At 44.0% G+C, this 26,326-nt stretch overlaps 1 protein-coding gene across 1 annotated transcript in view; it reads left to right on the forward strand.

The window, feature by feature from the left end:
* Nucleotides 1-203: 203 nt before the first annotated feature.
* Nucleotides 204-26,326, forward strand: part of Fer1l5 (fer-1 like family member 5) — a 67,032-nt gene continuing 40,909 nt past the window's right edge. Inside the window, exons 1-9 of the mRNA XM_090336420.1 lie at nucleotides 204-348; nucleotides 6,429-6,481; nucleotides 6,944-7,035; nucleotides 7,881-7,989; nucleotides 9,577-9,631; nucleotides 10,057-10,166; nucleotides 19,968-20,096; nucleotides 21,427-21,489; nucleotides 22,751-22,801. Of these exons, the coding sequence (XP_090192546.1) occupies nucleotides 264-348; nucleotides 6,429-6,481; nucleotides 6,944-7,035; nucleotides 7,881-7,989; nucleotides 9,577-9,631; nucleotides 10,057-10,166; nucleotides 19,968-20,096; nucleotides 21,427-21,489; nucleotides 22,751-22,801 (747 nt within the window). The 5' untranslated portion in view covers nucleotides 204-263. The remainder of the gene's footprint in view (nucleotides 349-6,428; nucleotides 6,482-6,943; nucleotides 7,036-7,880; nucleotides 7,990-9,576; nucleotides 9,632-10,056; nucleotides 10,167-19,967; nucleotides 20,097-21,426; nucleotides 21,490-22,750; nucleotides 22,802-26,326) is intronic.

A 26,326-nucleotide genomic window follows, 5' to 3' on the forward strand; every position in this document is an offset into this window, starting at 1 on the left:
ACAAAACAAAAAGGGAAGGAAAAAAGCAGTCATGTCTTTGTGTTTGATCAGGCCTTGACACCTCAAGCCACTGGCTTTACATATACTATTACCCTCTTTCCTTTCCTTGAGTTCCTCTCCAGAACCAAGAACCATCCACCTCTGTGACATCCCTTCTGTTGCTAAGCTCTCTTCACCCCGTGAATTCTGGGAGAAGCCTTGGATCAAAGCTCTCGGAAGGAATCTATAGCTCTGCTAGGAAGGGAGGAAGAAAGAAGTGGAAGATGCTGCGACTTATAGTGGAGTCAGCCAAGATTATCCCATCCCTAAGCCCTACACCCAAACCCTGTGTGATTGTCTCCTTCAGAGGTGAGAGCCAGGGGCACAATGACCGAGAGGAGCCCCACGAGATGACTTGCATGCAGTGAAAAACTAGATTTATTGGCATCCCTACTCTGTCAAAGATTACTTATGGGACAAAATTGCAAACTAGACACTGTCCAGTTGTTTTAAGACTTATCACCAAGCCAAGTACAGGTGGTGGCTCACGCCTTTAATCCTAGCTACTCATGAGGCTGAGCTCTGAGGATTTCAGTTCAAAGCTAGACTGAACAGAATACTCCTTGAGACTCTTATCTCCAATTAACCATCAAAGTGGAGGTGTGGCTCAAGTGGTACAGCACTAGCTTTGGGCAGAAAAACCAAGCAATAGTGCAAGGCCCTGAGTTCAAGCCCCAGGGATGGGACAAATAAAAAAGATTATCAAGGAATAAAGATGTAGTTTAATGGTAGAGTACTTGTCCTAGAGGGTAGGAGGCCCTGAATTCCAATCCAGCTCAGTAAAAACAAGACAACCAAAAAGAAGTCTATCATCTTTCTCACTGTTCTTTCTCCTTTTCTTTTATTTCCTTTTTTTTGGGGGGGGGGAGGTGGTCATAGGACTTGAACTCACAGACTTTTGTGCCCTAGCTGGCTTTGTACTGCAATCTTCAGATCTCAGCCTCCTGAGTGGCTAGGATTACAGGTGTGAGCCACCAGTGCCCCGCTCACTGTTATTTCTTATGGATTCTCTGCCTTCCTTTTTTTTTCCCCCCCAGGGAATGGTTATGGGTAAAGAACAGGAATAAATGCTTTTGATCTTCTTCCATGAACTAGGGCTATGTTACAAACTGAGGTTTCAAGAAAGAAAGTTCTTTCCTGCCTAAGATTGATAGTACTTAATAGTCTGTATGGACAGCCTAGAATACAACTTCTACTAGTGACTGCCCCAAAATATTCTTTTATTTTCTTGAGATAAGGTCTCATGGCCAGGAGTTTGAGTTTGGCCTAGTGGTAGAGTGCTTGCTTAGCATGCACAATGACCCAGTTTCGATTCCTTGGTACCACATACATAGAAAAAAGCTGGAAGTGGTGTTGAGGTTCTAGTGGTAGAGCTCTAGCCTTGAGAAAGTCCAAGGACACAGCTCAGGCTCTGAGTTCAAGCCCTAGGACTGGCAGAGAGAGAGAGAGAGAGAGAGAGAGAGAGAGAGAGAGAGAGAGAGAGAGAGAGAGAGAGAGAGAGAGAGAGAGAGATATGTCTCATGTAATCAAGGCTAGTTTAGAATTCATCAATTCTCCTGCCTCTGTGACCAGCTAGTGTTAAGTGGTTTAAAGCCAGTCAGGGCACAAAAGTCCATGAAATTCTTATTTCCAATTAACTAAGCGAAAACCAGAAGTAGTGCTGTGGCTCAAGGGGTAGAGCAGTAGCCTTGAGCTGAAGAGCTCAAAGACAATGTCCAGGCCCAGAGTTCAAGCCCCACAGCCAGCCAAAAAAAAAAAAAAGTGTCATGATTTTGTCTGCCTTGACTGGCTTCAAATCTACATCCTCAGATTTCAGTCTCCTGAGTAGCTAAGATTACAGTCATGAGCCACTGATGCCCAACTCAATAGCAACTACCTTTGAATGAGCTTTATAAGTGACAAAAGCCTTTTTATGAATATAACTGTATTTGTCCCTCATAGAAATTCCATAAGGTAAATGAGGCAAGGTTTCTTATAGCCATAGAAAAGGAAAAAGAAATTCAAGAAGGGTGCTGAGAAGGAGGTCAAGGGATTATGAGATTATGAGAGAAAAAAAAAAGTATACTTAGGAAACTGAAAGCAGGGAGCTAGAAGCAGTTAGAGAAATGGTGAAAATCTATTGGATAAGAGCGAGTGCAGACCAATGAGTTTCTAGAAACTGTAGGAAATGAGGAATTTGTGTCAAGAAGGAAAAAGGATCAGTGCTGTCAACCCCACTATGTATGTGGGATCTGCATTTGGACATAAGATAAACCTCTAGTAAAAAAAAAATACAATCCTAGCACTCTGGTGGCTGTGATCAGGAGGATTACAGTTCAAATCTAGCCAGGACAGAAAAACTCGAGGAGATTCTCTCTAATGAACCAACAAAATGCTTAACTGGAGGTGTGGCTCAAGTGGTAGACCACCAACCATAAAAAAGCCAAGTGAGAGTGGGAGGCCCTGAATTCAAGTCCTAAGTAGTATATACATAGTACTTGAGGGAAAATATTAATTTGAACATGAGCAAGTGTGTTTTTCCTTGCCATGATTACTTAAACAATATAGAGAATATACAGAAATTACATTTTTTGAGATATAAGAAATCAAGAGATGATTTAAAGGAGATGGGAGAAATACTCATAGAGTTTATGCAAAGACCAGGTGATTTTTATAGAAGGAACTAGAGCAGTCTCACGCAGATTTAGGTACCTACAGGTGGTCCCAGAGCAAATTCCCCAAGATGTATAGACATGACTCTAATCATTTCTGAGCAAGCATCCCACAGAGCAGGCTGACTCTAAGCATCCTACTCTAAGCAGGCCTACAGAGGCCTAAGTTAGGAAGGTAATTACTAAGCTGGGTGCTGGTAGCTCATGCCTGTAATCCTAGCCACTCAGGAGGCTGAGATCTGAGAACAACTGAACTTCCAAGCCAGCCTATGCAGAAAAGCCCTGGGAGACTCTTATCTCCAATTAATCACAAAAAGCCAAAGTGGAGCTGTGACTCTAGTGATAGAGCACTACCCTTAAGCATAAGAGTTCAGGAATGGTGCTCAAGCCCCAAGTTCAAGCCCCAGTACTGGCACCAAAAAAAATTCCTGGGACTGGATGCGTGAATCAGGGGGTAGAGTGCCAGCCATGAGTGAATGAAAGAGACAAGTGAGAGCTCAAGGTCCTAAATTCAAGCCCCAGTACCAGTACAGAAACAGAACAAAGCAATTCCTCCCCCCCCCCCGCCCAGTCTATAAAACTATGCTTATTGACCAACACTGAGGCTGAATATTTAGCATGAGGGGCTCACTCAGTAAGCTGTAGTTATGTGTCAGGTGTTAGGCTTTCGTAGGTGTGACTGGAGTTCAGGATGCATTTGTCGTAGGATAACCAGGCAAGAGACTTGCAGCTCCCTTCCCAATCCAAGCCATTACTACCATCACATGACATCACATCACATCTTAGGTACCATCTTCCTCCTGAAATAATGCTTATAGAAATGTCCAGCTGAACTATTTACCATAGCAAAGATATGGAACCAACCCAGATGCCCCTCCCTTGATGAGTGGATCAACAAGATGTGGTATTTATACACAATGGAATTCTATGCTGCTGTCAGAAAGAACAACATCGCCTATTTGTAAGGAAATGGAAAGTCTTAGAAAAAATCATATTAAGTGAAGTAAGCCAGACTCAAAGGAACATAGGCTCAATGGTTTCCCTCATTTGTCATAATCAGTAGAAACCTTGGGATCTCCTAGCAGAGATTTACAATAGAACAAAACCTAGATACATAAGGCCATATAAAGGACCTCCAGGATATAGAAACAAAAGCCATATAATGAGTGACTGTTGTCCTTAATGTACTGTTATCTCCCATCTCTTTTGCTGTCCCTTGGTTATCTCCTATTGTTACAGTATTTCACCTGGTTATCTGATATATTGTATATATGTTTATTTGTTTATTTGAAATAGGATAGGGAAGGGAGGAAAACAAGATGAGGGGCGGGGGTGGGGGAAGGGAAATGGGGACCAAGACTTCAGAAAGAGTATCAATGTATGTGAAGTAATGCACCTTCTATCTGGTGAATATAATGTAACCCTTCTATTAATTATAATAAAAATATATGAAAAATAAATGTCCAGGCTGAGCCGGTCACTGTTGGCTCATGCCTGTAATCCTGGCTACTCAAGAGACTGAGATCTGAGTGACTGAAGTTCAAAGCCAGCCCAGGCACAAAAAGTCCATGGTGGTCCAATGAACCACCAGAAAACTGGAGAACCGGAATTGGTGCTGTAGCTCAAGTGGTAGAGCTAGTACTAGCCTTGAGCTGAAATGCTCAGGGACAATGCCCGGGCCTATAGTTCAAGCCCCCAAACCGACCAAAAATAAGTAAGTAAATAAATTCCCAGCTGGGCACTTGTGGCTTATGCCTGTAATCCTAGCTATTCAGGAGACCAAGATCTGAGGATCATGGTTCAAAATCAGCCAGGGCAGAAAGATCTATGAGCTTCTTTTATTGTATTAACCACCAAAAATCTGGAAGTGGAGTTATAGTTCAAGTGGTCAAACTTTAGCCTTGATGAAATAAAACTAAAGGACAATGCCCCAGGTCCTGAATCCAAGCCTCAGGACTGGCACCAAAACAATAACAAATAATGGGGTTATTCACAGTTATAACTAACAACCCTGATTTCCTGTATAATATATTTTTTATTCCTTTTGTCCCTGTGTATTCTATCTTCTTTCTTTATATACCATAAACTACCCAGTATCCATTCCCACCATCCACTGGCACACATTAACACACACACATCCACATATTCTTTCTCTATGAAAAAGCTCAAAGCAAATGAGCAACTTAAAAATTATTTTGCTTAGCCAGGCTCCAAGTGGCTTATAATCCTATAATCCTAGCTCCTCATGAGGCTGAAACCTGAGGATTTTGATTCAAAATTAGTCTTGAAGGACAATGCTTAAACCCTGAATTCAAGCTCCAGTACCAGCGCACACACACTCACATACACAAACACACACACACTCAAATTATTTTGGTGAAGGAGTAGCTCAAGTTTTAGAGCACCTGCTCAGCAAACACAATGTTCTAAGCTCAAATCCCAGAATAATCTTTAAAAAGACACAAAATAATCTTTAAATATATATATATATATATATCGCAGCGCTAGATTATCATCTGTTAAATGTGTTTCTGGGTAGGAATATTTTTAAGGAGTGAAGAGCTTTCAAGCTATTACAGGTGTTTCAAGGTATAAAAAGCTTAGCTCTGGTTATAAATAAGCCTTAAGTCTTAGAGGTTTAACAATAAAAGTTCACCTTTTGCTTGGATAGTTCTTGTCTGAAAGATCTGTGTGGCTTCTCCTAATGGTTTAGGGGATCAACTGCTCTCTTGTTTGTGGCTGAGAAGTTGCCTGATGCCATCCTGTGAGCAGGTCATGAGTGTGGGTATGAGGAGAGGGAGAGAAGGGAGACTTATGAGGATTTTAGCCATCAGGTCTAGCAGTGGCTGCTATCATTTCTATACCCCATTGGCCAGAACGGGTTACACAGTCCCACTTAGCTGCAAGATGCTGTGATTACTTGGGAAGCAAATACGATGAATGCCGGACGCCGGTGGCTCATTCCTATTATCCTTGCTACTCCACAGGCTGAGGTCTGAGGATCGAGGTTCAAAGCCAGTCTCAGCACAAAAGTCCATGATTCTCTGTCTCTCTCTGTCTGTCTTTTTCTCTGTCTCTCATTCTCTCTCTTCCTCTCTCTCTCTCTCTCTCTCTCTCTCTCTCTCTCTCTCTCTCTCTCTCTCTCTCTCTCTCTCTCTCTCTCTCCTCTCTCTTTCTTTACCAGTCCTGGGGCTTGAACTCAAGGACTGGGAATTAACTGTTCTTGGCCATTTTTTGCTCGAGATTAGCCCTGTACCACTTGAGCCACAGCACCATTTCAGGCTTTTTCTGTGTCTGTGGTACCAAGGAATCAGACCCACGGCCTTGTGTGTGCTAGGCGAGCACTCTACCACTAGGCTATGCTCCCAGCCCCAAAGTCCATAATACTCTTATCTCTAACTCGCCACCAGAAAACCAGAATTAGCCCTGTGGCTCAAAGTGGTAGAGCACTAGTCTTGAGCAGAAGAGCTCAGGGACAGCACCCAGGCCCAGAGTTCAAGCCCCAAGACTGACAAGGAAAAAAAGAAAGAAAGAAAAGAAAAGAAAAGAAGATGAATACACAGCATTATCTTCCACACAGGATAGTTTAAGAAAAAAGTGAGACAAATGGAAACTCCCAGAGGAGATCACAATCAATCTAGACTTAATTTCTAGGTCTTTTGCCTCTCTTGACTCCATTCGCATTCAGATGTTTAAAAGTTTCCTATCACCAATGCCTGGCTTTTGCTGTCTTTGCAGATGTCAAGAAGAGAACACAGATGGCAGAAGGGAATAACCCCACTTGGAATGAGGTACACAAATCAGCACAGGCTTGGAAGAGGAAGACATGACCACAATAGTAAGGGACCCTGGAAGATGCTCTAAGGTCTAGGGAGCACATGGGAGCTTGACCAGAGTTTCTCAAGGCTGGGGAACCTTAGACTAAGAGTTGTTGCAGAAGCCACATCTTTCCACAGCCATTCTCAAACTCTCTCCCTTGCCTCTGGGAATAGACTACAGTCTAGCCCAACTAAATTCAGCCAGGCCATCCTGATGAAGACTGAATGAAGAGGACACACAGTCCTCTGAGGCAGGATTCCCTCTTTGGCCATACCTCCTGCCCTGCTCCCTTAACTCCTAACACACACACAGAGTTCAGATGGGGCACCCACACTTCAGGCAAGGTAGTTGATACCATTCCTCGGGAAATCAGACATGAATAACAGGATGCAAAAAGAAGAAGAAAATGCTAACTTTTCCATACTTCCACACAGACCCTAATCTGGCACCTCTGGAACCAGCCGCTGGAAAATGATTCCTTTCTACAAGTCATTCTTCAGGACATGGGCTCAATGAAGAAAGAAAGGTGAGACAGAGAGGAATGGGAGGAGTCCCGCAGACTGGGTGCCAGGGATTCTTTCTGTAATCTAGCTACTCCGGAAGGAGGCTGAGACCTGGGAATGGAGGTATGAAGCTAGCCTAGGCAGGAAAATCCAGGAGACTGTTATCTCCAATTGATCACCCAAAGACAGAGGTGGAAGTGTGATTCAAATGGTAGATTTCCACTCTTGAGCAAAAAGCTAAAGGATAGTGTTTAGGCCCAGGATAAAGTTCAAATCCCAGTACAGGGGTGGGGGAAAGGAGAGCACTGACAACTGACAGATCTCTGGTCTCTAACCCAAAACTCATGCAGATGCAGGATTAAAGCTCACATCAGCCACTAAAGAAAAAGAAAGAAAAAAGAAAGAAAGAAAAAGCAATATGAGGAGTGGCTACTTGAAGAGTTGCAAGATTAGGGTGCTAAGATTCATACGTGGGGTCCCAGCAGCAGCTCTATCCATCTCAAATCTCACTTTCTCTCTGCTGAATCCTTGCGCCAACACCAAAATTCCATTTTAGTGCAGAGTCAAGATTAGCATCTAATTGAGATAGAAGATATAGCCTGCCAGGTGGACATTTCCATGAAGGAGAATTTGATTGACCCAGTCTGGGTCAGGTGACCTCTCCTGGTCCAATCAGCTGTTAGCATGTTGGGATTTCCCCCAGGCCATTTCTCACAAGAGTGTATCACCCCAGGCCCTCTGGTGGGTGCGACTGCCTCTCCAGGTTCTTTAGCCTCTGGGAGAAAACCATACCTAGCTGAAGCATTCCTGGGACAAAGAAGGACACCCATTGCAGTCACAGGATCTCACAGTGCTTCTCACCTCCCAGGTTCATTGGCCTGGCTACAGTACTGCTCAAGCCATTGATGAAGCAACCAAAGAAGATCCTTTCTCTGAAGAACCTGGTCCTGCTCAATCATTCTATGGAGCCAACAGATGTGAGTCAGGCCAGGCTGGGCTGCAGGAATGTGGGCTGCTAAATGCAGTTGAGCTTCACCAATAGAGCAGGTGGGGCAATGGCCCATTCTGAATGAGTGTTTCCTGCCATCCATCCTTCTGCTATTATCCTGTGATTCTTCCACCTTGTTCATTTCCCATCCATCTACTGAATCAACCACTGTCACTTTGGATCTGGGATCCAGTATTAAGATCCAGTATTAACAGAGAGATTCACAAAGTCAAGCAAGGGAGTAGGAAAGCCTGGCAGTGGGAAAAAGGCCAGGTGAAATGTGCCCTGATTGGAGTCTGTTGGCATGGGAGAAAATGAAAGTAACTTAAGTAGAAACCCAGCATCCTATGTCATTGCTTCAGGGTGCATATTTGGGTTTATCTGAATGATCCTAAATTGGAAATGGAGACAAAAAAAAAAAATCAGGAGAGCTGATAGGTGCCACAAATTGAGGGCTGTTCCTTATGGTTTTCTGGATTGTTGTTAGAAATAGCCCTGGCTGTGTCATCTCCCCTAGAAGAATTGGGCATAAACCCAGCCAGGCTGGAAGGGGTCCTGTTGCTATGACTTAGCCAAGGACTGCAGGTCTAGCTTCAACTTGACAAGTTTGTCCTGTGAGTCTGACTTAGTAATGGTTGTCTACCTAGGCTGCTTGCTGTAGATAATGGACTAGTTTCTTGGACTGGTTGCTGCAGATTATACTCAGAGTTCTATTTTTATATGTGATCTGGCCATCATCCATTTGTATATTCAGCCTCTCAGGAGGGCATGAGTTTAGCCACTTAGCAGGAGAAGAAGACAATACCAGGCAGGGACATGAGCTACATGGAAAGGAGGTAGGTTCAGGGAGAGCAAGATGCCTAGATATTCTCTCTCTCTCCCATTCTCTCTCTTTCTCTGTCTCTCTGTCTGTCTCTCTGTCTGTCTCTCTCTCTCTGTCTGTCTCTCTGTCTCTGTCTGTCTGTCTGTCTGTCTGTCTGTCTGTCTGTCTGTCTCTCTCTCTCTCTCTCTCTCTCTCTCTCTCTCTCTCTCTCTCTCTCAGTGTTTCTTTTCTAGGAGAGGAGGTTAAAGGCAAAGATGGAAGAGTCAACCTACATGGGTAGCCAGGGGTCAGAGGTGAAGGGCCTGTGGTCTATCTATGCTGCTGAGCTGTGACTCCATTCTGATCTTTTACAAAGGGCACCCTAGGGTGTTCAGGGGCAGCTGTAATGGTGGTCTGGAGGAAGGGGTCAGTTAGCAGGTGTTAGCAATACCCACAGAAGTCTAGAGAAGAGATATTGATACCATGGATCTAGATGGGTCCTAAGTCATCTCTCCCTCTTGTCACCACCCTCCTGCATCTTCTTCCATCACCGTGGGATGATCCTTCCCTCAGTAACCATTTCTCTCTCCTCACCAGTCTATGACTTTCTGCTGCCCAGACTGCATAAGGGTCCATGATATGGCTGTGGCTCACCGCCACCATCTCCTCCCCTAAAAGCACCAGGCCTGAACTCAGCCAGGCTGGGGTTCGGGTACTGCGGCTTGAGCAAGGATTGCACATGTGGCTTACAACTCCTCTGCTTTGGTTTTGCAGTGTACTCTCTCTCTGAAGGTGGCCTATGTATCCCCCCAGCATATTGAGAAGATAGGTATGTACATGTGTGGGGCTTCTCCAATCAGAATTGAGTGCACTCTTCAGGATCTGAGAGACCCAGTTCTTGAGGTTATTATCAGGCTAGGGTTTGTCTAGTAGCTAGATGTCCACATGCTGGAGAGCCACACACCTCCCAGTGTGTCCACTCACCATCTGTAGACATAAGGCCCAGTATTCAAGATGCAGAGGGAGACAAGGATGTTCACTGAATGAACCCTGGTGTGTGAGGAATAGACCCAGAATTCAGTTACTAGATGTGGGAGGGCCACGGGATGTTGAGGGGAGGACAGATCTCTGTGGGGCCTCCTGACCATGGTTTTAGGGAGGAGCTGGTACCTGGGGACAGAACAACAAAAGGAGAAAAGTATCTCAAACTCTGAGCTCCCACCTCTGAAACCACCTTGAACTATGTTTCCCCAGGTAACAAAGACACCTTGGGCATAACTGCAAAAGAGGCAGCCCAGCGGAAATGGATTGTCCCTGCCACCACCATGCATAGGGCTTTGTCCTCCAAGCCTCAGCACTTTCAGGTGAGGAATCTCCAGCCTGAATGTCTGTGTGACCTACTGACTCTGTGGTTCCTGTGCAGTCTCCTTCCCTCTACAAAGTCATGAGGGAAGGTCAGTGCTTCAGATCTAGCTTCAGCTCCTGTGTCTCCTGCTCATCAAGGAGTGGAGAATGTCCACCCAGTGACAAAGCTAGAGATGGCTTGGGTGAGGGTAGGAGGAGCTGGCTGCATGCCAGCAGGCCCTGGTGGATGCTAAGGCCTCGGAGCAAGAAGGCACAGACCTTGCTCTTCCAGAATTCTTGCAGTATTGGCAAAACAAGGAAGCGCATGCAAGGCCAAAATAACTGTAAAGGAGAAGTTTAGGGGAACCATGGGAAGACTGTAAAATTTCTAACAAAATTTTTGATCAAATTCACACTAAAAATATCCAGAGAGAATGAGGCAAGGGGTGACATTGTCCAAAAACAAATCCACTCACAATCTGACTTATGAAACAGTAACCCCTCTGTATATCACCTTTATAATAACAATAATTAAAAAAATAGGACGAAAGTTTCTAACTGGCCTACCTGTCTCCCTCTCCCTCCCTCCCTCCCTTCCTCTCTTCCCTTCTTCCCTTTCTCCCTCACTTCCTTCCCTCCCTCCCTCTCTCTCTCCTTCCCTTCCTTCCTTCCTTCGTTTCTTCCTTCCTTTGTGTTTAGGCATTGTCCTTTAGTTTTTCTGCTCAAGGCTGGCACTCTGTCACTTGAGATACAGCTCCACTTTTGGTTTTTGGGGGTTAGTTTGAGACCAGAGTCTCATGGACATCCCTGCTAGGCTGACTTCAAAACATAATACTCGGCTTGCTGAGTAGCTAGGATTACAGGTATGAGCCACTGGCACCCAATAACATTTGTCTTTTCTTCTCTTCTCCTCTTTCTTTTATTTTCTTTTTCTTGCAAATACTGGGACTTGGACTCAGGACCTCCTGCTCTCTCTCTCTCTCAGCTTTCTTTGCTCATGGCTGGCACTTTACCACTTGAGTCATTCTTCCCCTTAGGGCTTTTTGCCCATTATTTGAAGACAAGAGCCTTTGAGATGTGACCGCCTGTGCTGGCCTTAAAACTTTCTCCCGACCCGCGGGTTCAGTCATTCATGAGGCTCGAGGAGGCTCCTCCTAAAAGAAGAAAACCAATGGGGGAAAGAGAGGAAGGAGACCAGGCGCATAAAGAAAGACAGAGACAATCTGAGTCGCGTCAAGGTCTCATTTATTAAAAGTAAAGCAGGGTTTATATACCCTGAGTGTAAGGAAGGGAGTATAGAGGGGGGGGGGGGATGGAGAGTTTTTGTGATAACAAGAACGGGAAATCTCAAGGCTAGGGGTGGGTCAGGTTATTCTTTTGGCCATTGTGCTAACCCAGGCGACACAACCTGCGGTTATTCCGAGAAGTATTTTGTGCAGATGACTCAACCAGGTGCGGTTTGCCCAAGGCTAGAGGGTCTTTGCTTTGTTCCGTTTAACTCCTTGGTCTCTGACAATTCCCCCTTTCCTTTAAAGAACAGTCTTTAAAGATTGGTTGAGAGAACATCCTGTCTTAGGCTATATGGAGGGCCACCTTACTCCTGGCAACATGCCTTGTTGAGCCGGCCTCGACGGCCTCTGTATGTTGTGCCATCCAGGGTAAGCTCCATACTACTCCCGTCATTGGATGCTCTCTAGCTACCTTGGGGTTAACGGGTGAGGAGTTTATGGAACTGAAGTCCTCTCTCAGGAGGGTTCTCAACAGGCCCTGCAGGGCCTTCTAGGTCCTCTAGGCAATGACAATGCACCGAGATTGACAGAATTAACTTGATGTTTATAAAATATGTAAGGCGCTGAAAAAGCTCAAAGGCCAAAAGAATTATACTGGAAAAATTTAAAAAGGTCCCGAAATTAGGCTAGAGTGGTGAAGTCTAGTCCTGGACTTTGGTCAGTGTCAACGGTACTAAGGGGCTGATATTGAATAGCTATTATTTTAGTCTTAACTACTGTATCTATTTGGGTTTTTATAAAAGTCATAATTTTATTGAAAAGGAAAGGCCCGAAAGAGAGTAAAATAAGTATACCGAATAAGGGTCCTAACAGGGGTAGGAGATAAGGTAAAAGCCCATTAAGCCCAGTCCAGAGGGGGTTATCAGTCAGTTCCCTTCGTCGTTTTTCCAGATCTTCCTGAAGGTTCTTGATCTTGTCCCGGACAATGCCAGACTTGTTTGCATAAAAGCAGCATCGTTCCTGTAAAGCCAAGCAGATACCTCCCTGTTCTGCGGTTAGTAAATCTAACCCCCTTCTATTTTGGAGGACCATTTCCGCTAGGGAGTCCACTTGGTCCTGTAGATCCTGGATAGTGCCAGATAATGCTTGGACATCTCCAATTAATTGTTTTGATAATTGATTATACTTATGTAGAGACGCACCTAATCCAGCTGTTCCCGACCCTATGGCCGCAGTAACTCCTAGGGTCACGAGGAGGGGAATAAATGTAATTGCTCGTGTGTGTCTCTTTCCTCCTATCATATCAAAACTAGGGACAGGTAGGGGCTCATCCCCTGGTACGACACTTATATCTGGGAGTAATAAAGCGAGAACACAATTTCCTGTCCAGTTGGATGGCAATTGGGGATAGGCCAAATTTCCTCCACAGACAAATATTGTGCCGCTGGGGGAGCAAAGAGACGGGGTAGGTTGAGAATAGTTCTTCAATATTTCACAATTATTGGAGGGGTACGTGCCAATATCAACATCTAGGGTATTGTTTTGCATTGCACCTGAGAGGCAGGTTGTAAAATTGCCCATAGGTTGGACCCTAAGAGGGGGGCTAGGGGAGCATGTGTCTTTAGTACTCACATTATATGTGGCGGAAATGGCTAAAGGCATAACTCTCCCTGCTGCTAAACAAAGCCAACAATCACTAGCAAGTACAGGGTTAGAGTTGTTGAGTAAAAGAAAGGTGGTGTTTAAAATATCCATTGTATTTATATCTAAATTTGATGCTCGGGACTTGGGTAATGCTAAGGGATGATACGTAAGTTGAGGCAGTTGGGGTTCTAGTGATTTCAGTACTTGGATATGTTTAATAGCATCTGTGGGCCCTCCTCCATCAGATACGCCTATGGGGGCCGTAAGGGGCCAGCAAGAGGGTTTGCCAATAGTTTCCTCACAGCCAGCAAGTTGCAACTGCGTATGGAGTCTTGTATACCCAAAAAGACCAGTGGTCACGTGTGTGGCCGTTCCTTCAGGGTGAAAGGTTTTGGTCAGGGAGGCTTGAAAGTATTGAAGGCCTTGTTTGCCTATACAAATGGCGGCTGATGTATAGCAAGTGCTGTGCATTGCTGTGGTATATGAGCAGGATTCTGAGCAATTTTGTCTGGCTTGGCCTGTTTTAGAGGGAACTATTTTTGGTTTATTAATGCAAACCCATTTTGGTTGATGAAATCCTCCAGAATTAGTATTTACTTCTGCGCGGAGGTAGGCCACCTTAGTTGTACAATCCACTGTCCGAGTGTAACTACTAGGAGCTTCAGGCCAATATCCTCCTGAGCAGTCACAGGGAGGGCCAAAGAGTGCAGTATAAAGTTCCTTTCTTGAGGGGGGGGGTCCAAAGCCTTAATTTACATTTTTGATTATTATTGAGGCTAAAAGCCATAGGGGCACAAGTTTTGGCTGCATCTTTATCTTACCAATTACAGGAATGGCCATGAGTTATTGAGACTCTGCAGCACCGTGGATCCTAGAAGAAGAGAAAAACTTTCTCAGGGAGGGTCCCTGGATTTATTATATGGTTTTATTAATCTTTCAGGCAACCATCTAGCTCCCCCTTCTTTAGAATTATAAATGCAAGCTGATCCTTTTCCCCAGATAATGACTGGGTCAGGGCCATTCCATATTCCCGTCAGTGGGTCTTTCCATAGGGCCTGGGCGTAGTCTGTTTGTGTGGTGGGATGCCAAAGGCGTTCTGCGGCAGATTTGCCATTAACGTCAAGAGTTAAAAAGTTTAAGACAAAGAGAGCATGTAATAATAAAGTCTTATAGTTTCCTTTAAGGGAATATAATGTCTCTTGTGAGGCAAGTTTAATGAGAGTGTTTTTTAAAGTCTGATGAGCCCTTTCCACTATTCCTTGTCCTTGGGGGTTGTAGGGGATTCCAGTAATATGTTTTATGCTCATTTGGGAGCAAAATTGTTTGAACTTTTGACTGGTATATCCGGGCCCATTATCCGTCTTTATAGTTTGGGGTTGTCCCATGACAGAAAAAACATATAGGAGATGGTTTATAACATCTTTTGTGGCCTCCCCTAAATGAGCAGAGGCACAAATAAATCCACTAAAGGTATCAATGGTAACATGTACATATTTTAACCTTCCAAAGGAGGGGACATGAGTAACATCCATTTGCCAAAGTTGTCCAGGTATGAGCCCTCTGGGGTTTACACCTACATGGGGTTCAGGGAGCAGGGTTAGGCAATTTTGGCAGTTTTTAACAATTTGTCTTGCCTGTTCTCTAGTAATTTTAAATTTTAAGCGCAGGGTATGAGCATTAAGGTGGTGAACAGCATGGGCCTCTTGTGCAAGGGTCACCGGATCAACTGTTTGAGATAAGGTAACTATTTGGGTTGCCAAATCAGCTAATTCATTGCCCCGGGTTAGTGGCCCAGGTAGGCCAGAATGAGCACGAATATGTCCTACAAAGAAAGGGTACGAACGTTGTCTAATAAGTTTTTGCAATTCAAAAAATAATTGAAAAGTAGGTGTAGTAGGCTGAATAACCGGAACCATTTCTAAAACCTGTAAAGCTCTAACAACATAATGGCTATCCGAAAACAGATTAAAAGGGTGGGTCTTTAATAACCGAAAAACACAAAGCGCAGCAAATAATTCTACTAACTGAGCAGATTTAAAGGAAGTGTTTACAAAGTGGGAAACATTATTAATAACATATGAAGCTTTTCCATTTTTCGAACCATCAATAAAGATGCTCAAAGTATTGGGGATGGGCTTTATCAAGGTATTTTTTAGAAAAACGAAAGGAGTGATATTAAGGAATTGAATAAGTCTGTCGCTGGGCATGTGAGTATCAAAGCTACCCTGGAACCCAGTGCATAAAACAGCCCAATCATCTTGTCTTTGTTGTAACCAATTAATTTGTTCCTTAGAGTAAGGGGTGATTATGATATCAGGATCCTTGCCAAAATATCTGACTGAAGTTTTTAATCCTATAAAGATAAGTTGAGATATTAAAAGGGGGTAGGGGGGTAATACTTTAGATTGAGAGGCAGAAGCATGTACCCAAAATAGGGGTACTGCTCTCTGCCATAGTAAACCAGTGGGGGTGAATTCGGTGGCAAATATAATTAAATAAAGAGGCAAACTGGGGTCAAAATAGCCTATATTTTGTTGGGTAATAGCTGCTTCTAATTTTATTAAGGCCTTTTCAGCCTCTGGAGTAATTTTTCTTGGGGACGTGGGATCAGAATTTCCCTGCAAAATATTAAACAAGGGTTTTAATTCTCCTGTTGTTAATTTAAGATAAGGGCGTAGCCAATTAATGTCCCCTAGAAGTTTTTGAAAATCATTTAGGCAAACTAATTTATCCCTTTTAATTTTAATTTTTTGCGAATAAATTAAGTTGGGTTCTAATTGAAATCCTAAAAATAAAAAGGGATAGCAGGTTTGAATTTTTTCTGGGGATATAAAAAATCCTCTGTCTTGTAAAGCAATAACTATTTTTTGAGTCACTTGATGGGCCTCCGTTTCTTGTTTGGCGGCAATTAATAGATCATCCATATAATGTATAATATATATATGAGGGTATTGAACACGAATTGGGTCTATGGATTGAGCCACAAATTTTTGACAAAGAGTGGGAGAATTAGCCATACCCTGTGGCAACACTCGCCATTGAAAGCGGGGATTAGGGCCCTTATGGTTTATCACGGGTATGGAAAAGGCAAATCTTTTACAATCTCCAGGATCGAGGGGAATGGAGAAAAAACAGTCTTTTATATCTATTACAATTTTAAAAAATTCTTTAGGGATAGCTGTGGGAGAGGGCAGTCCAGGTTGTAGGGCTCCCATGGGTGCCATGGTTTTATTAATTTCCCTTAGATCCTGCAGTAACCTCCAACTCCCATTTTTCTTTTTTATAACAAATATGGGAGTATTCCAGGGAGAGGTAGAAGGTTCAAGATGTCCCTGCTCTAATTGTTCCTGCACCAACTGAAGAGCAGCCTGAACCTTTTCTTGAGGCATGGACCACTGGTCTATCCAAACCGGATTGTCAGATTTCCAAGTTATTTTATCGGCTTGGAGCGCAGGGGGAGCAGTGGTCTTTAGGAAAAAAGGTCGGTCCCAAGACCCTTTCTATCCCATTTAGGGGTGGGTATAATTGGGTGACTAATTCCTTGCTCATGCTTTCCCAGTCCTTTTCCTGGCAAATATCCAGACTTGAGCATCATGTTAGTCACAGTCTCATTAGGGCTGAACATGATAACTCCCATTTGGGTCATTATATCTCTCCCCCATAGATTTACAGGGAGTCCGTCCACCACAAAAGGTTTAACTGTCCCAGTGTTTCCCTCTGGGTCTGTCCATGTTAATATTTTAGAACTCTGGAGTGTATTTTGAGTCTTCCCAATACCCTTTAAATGGGTAGCGGTGGGTTCCAGAGGCCAAGAGATAGGCCAATGTTGTTTTGCAATGACAGTAGCATCGGCCCCTGTATCTAAAAGACCCAGGAATTGTTTTCCTTCCAAAAATAGTTTTAAAGTTGGTCGAGATTCTGTCAATTGATGTACCCAAAATATATCTGTTGATCCTGGGGTAGAATTGCCACGCTGGGGATGCTTATATGGGAACTGTCCTGTTACCGGCAGAGGGAGGGCTTGTGCAATGCGTTGGCCTGCCGATATGGCAAGAGGGCCTTGAGAGGCATGAACTAAAATTTTTAATTCGCCTGAATAATCGGTGTCAACCACCGAGGGAATGACAGAGAGTCCTTGCAGTGAGCTTGAAGCTCGGCCTATAATAAGAAAAAACATTCCTGGCGGGGGAGGCCCGAACCTTCCAGAGTTTATAACAACTGTTCCTTCCTCTGGAGTTATAATCCTGGTGGTGGAGGAACAGAGGTCCAGTCCTGCGCTGCCTGCAGTGGCTCGGAACAAGTCTGAGTCAGCGATGTTTGCATCAGAGGCAGATTTTGGGCGGGAAGGGTCATTGGTTGTCGCGGTGGGTAGGTAGGGCCCCGTGCTGGGGCCCATAGCCCGTTTCCCGAGACCGCAGATAAAGGCTGGCCATTTATATCGGTCTTGGACCGGCACTCTCTAGCCCAGTGATGGCCTCTTTTGCATTTAGGACAAAGGCCAGGGGGAAGGGGGAGGGGAATCATCCCAGGAACGTTGGGTTGTTTAATAGTTCCAGGGCATTCTCTAGCAAAATGTCCAATTTGTCCACATTTAAAACAGTTTTTAGGGCTAGATATTTGTCCTAGTTTTCCTGAAGGTGGAGTCTGGTTTTGGAGTATGGCTCCAATGGCCAAATTAATAGATTTAGACATTTTATGTTCAAAGGAATCCACATCATTGCAAATTTTAATCATACCATTTAAATCTAGGGTCTTTGTTTTGCCTCTTAAAGCAGCTTTACAGGCTGCATTAGCATTTTCTATGGCCAACTGTCTAACTATAATGTCATCTGTATCTACCTCACCTAATATTCTTTCGGCTGCTTCCAACAGTCTGGCAACAAATTGAGAATATGGTTCATTATTGCCTTGTACTACCCTGGAAAGAGAGGTAGTAACCGCTCCTGCAGCAGGCACGGCTCTCCAGGCGGCCAGGGCAGCCTGAGCAGTCTGGGTTAATATTCCTGCAGGGAGTTTTTGTTGTTTTTCATCCCAGGCAAATTTGCCCCTCCCTGAAATTTTATCAGAAGACCATGAAGCCATTTGTGTATGTTTTTTATTGGTAATGGCTTGATTTTCTGCCTTATCTATAAATTCAGCTTTCCAGGTTAGATATTGACTCCTGGTTAAAACAGACTGTACAATCTTGTGCCACTCAAGAGGCAATAAATGTCCCTCACCCCCGAGGCCCTCCAGTACTGTTAAAGTAAAAGGGGCGTTAATTCCATAATTCTTAACAGCCGAATGTAATTTTTTAATTTGTTTAAACTTCAATCTCCCATATGTAATTTGAGAATCTCTCCTTGCCTCCTCCTGATCACCCCCTTCCTCCTCGGAGGCAGAGGAATCTAGGTTTTGTCCCTCCTCCTGCCTTCTGGTGGTGTCTGCCTCCTCCTCTAGCTCCACCTCAGAGGGGGGGTTGAGCCTGCCATTATCAGGAGAAGTCTTAGGAATAATAGGATAAATATTTTTATAAGGTTTTAGTGACATATTTTTCTTTTTAGTATTGTTCTTGATCCTGTCTTCTAAAGGGGGTTGGACTTGTTCCTCTTTTTCGGGAATTAAAGGTGGCGCCAAGCGGCGTCCTGAGGGCACAGGCTCATCAATCAAAGAGGGAGTGCGCGAGCCAGGCCGAAGGCCAGTGACCATAGGTTTTTCATTGTCACTTTCGCTTTTGCGAGACGGGCAACGTGACTCCGTTAGGTAATCCTCTGTTAAAGCTAGTAAGCGAGCACTGTCACCTCCCTCCTCTGCTTCCTTTAAAATATCTCTAATAACCCCATAGAAGCTAAAGAAGGCCTCGGGGATTTCCTCTCCCTGACGGAGTAATTCACTGATATTCTTCCCTACCTTATTCCAGGTAAGGGGATGGATGTCTGGTCCGTGCAAGACCAACCAAACAAAACAAAACAAAACAAAAGAATTTTACCAAATCTTTCTTTTTAACTCTTACTCCTCTCTCCCTAAGTGATCCTTTTCATTTCTTTTATAAATAAAACCTCTTTTTCATTTCTTTTATAAATAAAACCTCTTTTGATAACGCTTTGCCCATGGTTGATGGGACGGCAGAACTTACCTCAAGACTCTCCCACGGTGCACGAGCGATGCGGTGTGGGCGTCTCTACCTTAATATAATCGGGGTCCCCTGCTCTCCACGCCGTCCGGTAGGTCACCGTGCCTCGAGCCCCACGTTGGGCGCCACTTCTCCCGACCCGCGGGTTCAGTCATTCATGAGGCTCGAGGAGGCTCCTCCTAAAAGAAGAAAACCAATGGGGGAAAGAGAGGAAGGAGACCAGGCGCATAAAGAAAGACAGAGACAATCTGAGTCGCGTCAAGGTCTCATTTATTAAAAGTAAAGCAGGGTTTATATACCCTGAGTGTAAGGAAGGGAGTATAGAGGGGGGGGGGGATGGAGAGTTTTTGTGATAACAAGAACGGGAAATCTCAAGGCTAGGGGTGGGTCAGGTTATTCTTTTGGCCATTGTGCTAACCCAGGCGACACAACCTGCGGTTATTCCGAGAAGTATTTTGTGCAGATGACTCAACCAGGTGCGGTTTGCCCAAGGCTAGAGGGTCTTTGCTTTGTTCCGTTTAACTCCTTGGTCTCTGACAAAACTTGATGTTCACATTTCAGCCTCCTGAGTAGCTAGGATTACAGATGAGCCACCAGCACCCAGCTTCTGCCTTTGTTTTGTTTGTTCTCCAGCATTCCTTTTGCCCAGGAAGTAGGAGGCAGCCTCCATCCAGCCAAAGCCCAAGTCCTGCTAACTTGCCTGCCCTTTTCCCATGGCTTCTCACTCCATCTGCAGTACCTGGAATGTTTCTTGTCAGGACAGTTTTGGTCTTGAGAGAAGAGTCCCTCTGAAGGGGATCTGGGTCCCTCTGTCAGTGTGGTGTTCCTTTTGGTAGGTTCGGGTGAAGGTGTTTGAAGCCCGGCAGCTTATGGGCAACAACATCAAGCCGGTTGTGAAAGTGACCATCACAGGCCAGCAGTTCAACACACGGATCAAGACGGGAAACAACCCTTTCTTCAATGAGGTGAGCTGAGTGGGTGCTGTGAAAAGCTGGGCTAGCCAGGAGCGAGGCATTTCCTTCAGACCATCAACAGGCTTGCTTTTTTTGTGTGGGGAAGAGCAGTCCTGGAGCTTGAGCACTGGGCCAGGGCACTGTCTCTGAGCTCCTCTTGCTTGCTCAAGGCTAGCACTCTACCACTTGAGCCACAGTGCCGCTTCCAGCATTTTTGTCCCCCTGTGATTAATTGGAGATAAGAGTCTTACATGAAGCCCTGGCTGATTTCAAACCACCATCCCTCAGATCTCAGCCTTCTGAGTATTACAGGCATAAGCCACCAGTTCCCAGCTGACAAATTTACTTTTGCCAGAGTTTCTTCCACAAGCATTTATTTAAATACTTAACGGAGGACCAAGCATGGTGCTTGACACTGGGTATATAGAACAGGGTAGTTCAGAGCTGTGTGCATAGTACATGTACCCATGAGTAGCAAGGCGTACTGGGCCTAATGGAATCCTGGGAGCATTATTAATGAAGTTTGAAATGCATGCATTTATATCACAGCTGGAATTCCAACTGTGTAGTATTGTGTTTGCTACATAGAAATTATAGGATATCTGGGTGCCAGTGGCTTATGTCTATAATCCTGGCTATTCAGGAGGCTGAGATCTGAGGATGATAGTTCAAAGCCAGCCCACAGCACCACTTCCGGCTTTTTTTTAGTGTATGCGGTACTGAGGAATCGAACCCAGAGTGTCATGCATGCTAGGCTAAACGTCCGGCCCCTTAAATTATTTTTTTTGTCAGTGAATAGATTATTAAAGAGGGAAGCTAGGAATAGTAACTGAGTAGTACAGTAGAAGGTAATGCAAGCGTCTCAGAAAGAATCCAAATACTTTGAAAGACTGGACAGGAAAAGGTAGGATGGAGAAAGATGATTCAGGAAGAAAGACTGTTTTCTAAGATCAGGAAGAACAGCATCTAGAGTGGGACTGGAAAGAATGTCATCATGGGTGGCACCAGGATGCCATGGAGGATTTAAGCAGGAGAGTGAGAGGAGAAAGGAGGTCTGGCTGCTGCAGATACAAGAGGTGGGGTAGACTAGGAAGGCAATCTAGAAGGATGCAAAGTTCCCAAATAGCCATCTTAGGGCAGCTATCCTTCCTTATAAGTGGACAGAAAATCCTTGAGGAAGCCAGGAATTGTCAGCTGTGGGGGAAGGAGGAGAGGGTGGTTGAAAGCTGAAAGTCATTGCAATGGGCACAGCTAGGGAAGACGCACATAGTTCTGAAGCATCAGATTTACTGGGCTCTTGGATGAAGTGGAGGAAAAATACACCCAATTCTCTCTGCCCCAGATCTTCTTCCAGAATTTCTATGAGATTCCTGCAAAGTTCTTCGATGGAATTATCTCAATCCAGGTAAGGAGCCAAACTGGTCCTCAGCAAAATGGCTCTACTTTCTTGTCCTACCACAATGTTAAAGAGAACTTCAGCTCCAACTCCAACTCCTGGAGTCAAGGTCAATTTAGAAGGCATTATCTTTTGAGGCTCCGTTGGTTCACGCCTATAATCCTAGCTACTCAGAAGCCTGAGATCTGAGGATCACGGTTCAAAGCCAGCCCAGGCATGAAGTCCCATGAGAATCTTTTTTTTTTTTTTTTTTGCCAGTCCTGAGCTTGAGCTCAGGGCCTGAGCACTGTCCTTGGACTTTCTCAAGGCTAGAGCTCTACCACTTGAGCCTCAGCACCACTTCCAGCTTTTTCTATATATATATGTGGTACCAAGGAATCAAACCCGGGTCTTCATGTATGCTAGGCAAGCACTTTAACCACTAGGCCAAACTCCTGGCCCCTCCCATGAGAATCTTATCTCCAATTAATCACCAGAAAACTGAAAGTGGTGCTGTGGGTCAAGCGGTAGAGCATTAGCCTTGAACTGAAGAGCTCAGGGACAACGCCCAAGCCCAGAGTTCAATCCCCACAACTGACAGAGAAAGAGAGAGAGAGACAGGGAGGGAGAGGGAGAGAGAAAGAGAGAAGGCATCATCTTGACCATCTTCTTCACCCCTTTGTAGTTCATCTATTGCATTCATTCATTCATTCATTCATTCACTCATTTGTTCATTCGACCAATGTTAGAAATCTGCTGATAGGCCCAAAGCTCGGTGCTGTTGTAAACAAAGCAGTCCTTTCCTGTATTCCAGGATTCTTATGTATCACAGGCCCCTTGGAGTGGAATACTCACCACCCATGCTAGTCACAACGGTCAGCATGTCCTTTCCGAGTGTCCAGCATGTCCTGCAAATACCCAGAAAAGGGCTAAGGAGAACAAGGAGGCCTCTCACCCTGAAAGCGTTTAGATGTTCTTGGACCCTATACACAGAGGAAACATTAGAACAATATGTAATGAAGAAAGTTGGTTCTGACACCTTTTGTTGTGTTGATCTGGGACAAGTAAACTGGCCTTTATGATCAATTTCTTCATCAATGAAATAGAACTAAAAATTCAAGCCTTGTAGAGTTTCCTTGAATAGTAAATGAGAAAAAGAATGAAAGTATGTGTTTGTCTGGATCACTAGAAGCATTTAGTAAACCACAGAGGGTTGTGCTATTGCTCTCCCAGAGGATGGAGAATCAGGCTAGTGATTATGATTAAGTTCTTTCTGGAAATTCCCTTGCAGGTGTTGAATTCCGCAGCGAAGAGATACGAAGCAGAGATTGGGAGATTTCAAGTAAGCCCTGTATCAATGAAGAGGCCTGGGTAAACCAGTGGTGGCTTCATGTCTGAGTGGGGAAAGGACTTGGATGTTTCCCACAAAAAGAACCAGATTTGGATCCATTGCACAGATGGATGACTTAGACAACTTATTCTGAGCCCCTGTTTTACATCTGGGAAATGGAGGTAGTAATATAGCCAAACTACATGGTCATTGTGAGGGTTAAAGCATTTTCAAGTGAGCTTCAGGTTGAGCTATCCAAACTCATTATACTATGAACATAGTTCAAATCTGTTTTCCAAAGTTGAAAACAGAGGATTCCAAAAAACCAACCAAAGTGTTAGAGAAACATAAAGCCAATGGAATTGGGGGTGGGGAGGGAACTTGGAAAAACACAGGCTGAAGCTGGCATAGTGGTGCATGCCTGTAATTTGAGCTATTTGGAAAAAACTGAAATATAGGATTATGGTCTAGGGAAAGATAGCGCCTTTTTTTTTTTCTTGCCAGTCCTGGGCTTGGGCTCAGGGCCTGAGCACTGTCCTTGGACTTTCTCAAGGCTTAGCACTCTACCACTTGAGCCTCAGCATCACTTCCAGCTTTTTTCAATGTATGTGGTACCAAGGAATCGAACCCGGGTCTTCGTGCATGCTAGGCAAGCTCTCTACCACTAGGCCAAACTCCCGGCCCGATAGCTCTTTTTGTAAACAATACTGTAAGAAAAAAAGGCTAGGGGCGTTGTTCAAGGAGTAGAACACCTGCCTACTATACAGGACCCTTAGTTTATGTCCTAGCAGCTCCTAAAATGGTAGAAGTTGAGAGATGGGGAAAATTCAAACACTCATGCAGTTATACCAAGATTCTCCAAATATAGGAAACACAGAAGGTAAGTTGCTAAATTAAATACAGGATGTCTCATTACTTTTAAATTTTAAGCAACAGATTATTTTTTCTAGAACTGTCAAAGCCTATAATTACAATTTTAATTGGCTTTATTTTGGGATCCTAAAATCAGGCAGCAGTACATGCCATAAAACAGAATAAGGAATCCTACGGGGTGAGCAGTAGAGGTTGATTTTATAAAAACTTTTATTTTTGTTTTTGGTCAGTCATGGGACTTGAACTCTGAGCCTGGGCGCTATCCCTAAGCTCTTCAGCTTAAGGCTAGTGCTCCACCACTTTGAGCCACAGCACCACTTTTGGTTTCCTGGTGGCTAATTGGAGATAAGAGGCTTTGAACCTCAATCCTCAGATCTCAGTCTCCTGAGTAGCTAGGAATAAGCCATCAGCAGATAAATACCATTTTATATGATCATACACACATAACTATTGAGCCTTTGTGAGCCTCTCTTAAGAACGTCTTCCTTTGGTCTCACTGTGTGACTGTCTAGAGAGCAGGATCATTTATCATAGCCAAGTATAACTCTGTCTTTTACCAGAAATCCACTGTATTTATTTGTAGACTTATGACAAATGAGGGAAACCATGCACCCTATGTTTCTTTTTGTCTGGCTTACTTCACTCAGTATAATTTTTCCCGACTCTTTCCATTTCCTTATGACTGATAAAGTGTCATTTTTTTTTTCTGATGGAAGAGTAGAATTCCATTGTGTATACACCACATTTTCTTGAGTCATGCATGACAATAGTTATGTATACATGATCATATAAAATGATATCTAGTGAAATGTAAACAAGAGGGTTTTTTCCCTTTGTTACTCTTTATGTTTTCTGTATCTTTTGTCTTGTTTGTAAGTTTAGTTGTGGGAGAAACACAATGAGGGGCACAGAATTGGTGGAACAAAAAGTGAATAAATGCAGCAGTGATACTTACTAGACTGTTGAAAATGAGGGACAAAAAGGAAAAACTGTGAGAAAGCAAGGGAAGGGGTGACACTGTTCAAAATTAAATGTACTCGTGAACTGATTTGTGTAATAATCCCTTTGTACATCACCTTTACAATAAAGGTTTTTTGTTGTTGTTGTTGTTTTTTGCCAGTCCTAGGGCTTGAACTCAGGGCCTGGGCACTATCCTTGGGCAGGCTTGCTTGCGTTTCTTTCTTTCTCTCTTTCTTTCTGTGGGTCATGGGAATTGAGCTCTGGGCCTGGACACTGTCTCTGAGCTCTTCAGCTCAAGGCTACTGCCTTACCCCTTGAGTCACAGCACCACTTCTGGTCTTCTAGTGATAAATTGGAGATGAGTCTCACAGACATTTTAGTGCCCGAGTTGGCTTTGAACCATGATCCTCAGATCTCAGCCTCCTGAGTAGCTAGGATTACAGACATGAGCCACAGCACCTGGCCTATCCTTGGGCTTTCTTAAGGATAGCTCTTGACCACTTGAACCTCAGCACTGCTTCCAGCTTTTTCTGAGTATGTGGTACCAAGGAACCGAATGGTAGGCAAGCATTCTATCTCTAGGCTGTGTTCCCAACCTCTACAATAACAACAAAAAGCAGAAGCATGAGCTGAGAATGTGGCTTAGTGGTAGAGTGCTTAGCATGTATGAAGCCCTGGGTTCAAATCCTCAGTACCATATAAATAGAAAAAGCCAAAAGTGGTTGAATGCTAGCCTTGAGCACAGAGAGGCACAGGGACAATACCCAGGCCCTGAGTTCAAGGTCCAAGACTAACCAAAAAAAAAAAAAAAAGCAGAAGCAAAGAATACACGTGTATTATTGGTCTTTGCAAAGTTCCTTTTCTTGTAAGGGAGAAAAACTAATGAGAAATAATTGATTGGCTATTTTTTTTTCAGTTTTAACATTTTTTAAAAGCACACACATAAGCCCGGTGGGGTAGCTCACACTTGTAATCCTGGCTTCTCAGAAGGCTGAGATCTGAGGATCGTGGTTCAAAGCCAGGCCAGGCACTAAAGTCCATGAGACTCTTATCTCCAATTAACCACCAGAAAACGGGAAGTTTCTGTGGCTCAAGGGATAAAGCGGTAACCTTGAGCTGAAGAGCTCAGGGACAGCACCCTGGCCCAGAGTTCAAGCCCCATGATTGACAAAACAAACAAAAACCACACACACATAGAAGTTCATACTACTGTGATACCACTTGATATTTTGATACATATGTGTTGTAAAATATTTGAAGGAAGTTAACAAAATCTACCTCCTCCACATTTATCATGTCTTAATAATTAGGACATCGCAAATACTTTGTTAGTTTTTAAAAAATATACAGTATAGGGTTGAGAATGTAGCTTAGTGGTAGAGTGCTTGCCTAGCATGCATGAAGCCCTTGGTTCCATTCCTCAGTACCACACAAACAGAAAAAGCCAGAAGTGGCTCAATTGAAAGAGTGCTAGCCTTGAGCAAAAGGAGCTCAAGGACAGTGCCCAAGCCCCAGGACTGGCAAGAAAAAAAAAGTTCTTAAACGCTAGTAGCAAATGTTGTCACTGAGGTAGCAGATCTTAGTTTCCATTATTGAAAAAAAAATGCCTGAGATAATTAGCTGTGAAAGAGAAAAGCTTTATTTTGGCTCACAATTTTAAGGGTTTCCAGCTGATGACCAGTTGACAATTTTACTTTGGGCCTG

The sequence above is a fragment of the Megascapheus bottae genome, chromosome 7 (genome assembly GCF_031878675.1).
Source record: "Megascapheus bottae isolate mThoBot1 chromosome 7, mThoBot2.hap1, whole genome shotgun sequence".
NCBI lineage: Eukaryota > Metazoa > Chordata > Mammalia > Rodentia > Geomyidae > Megascapheus > Megascapheus bottae.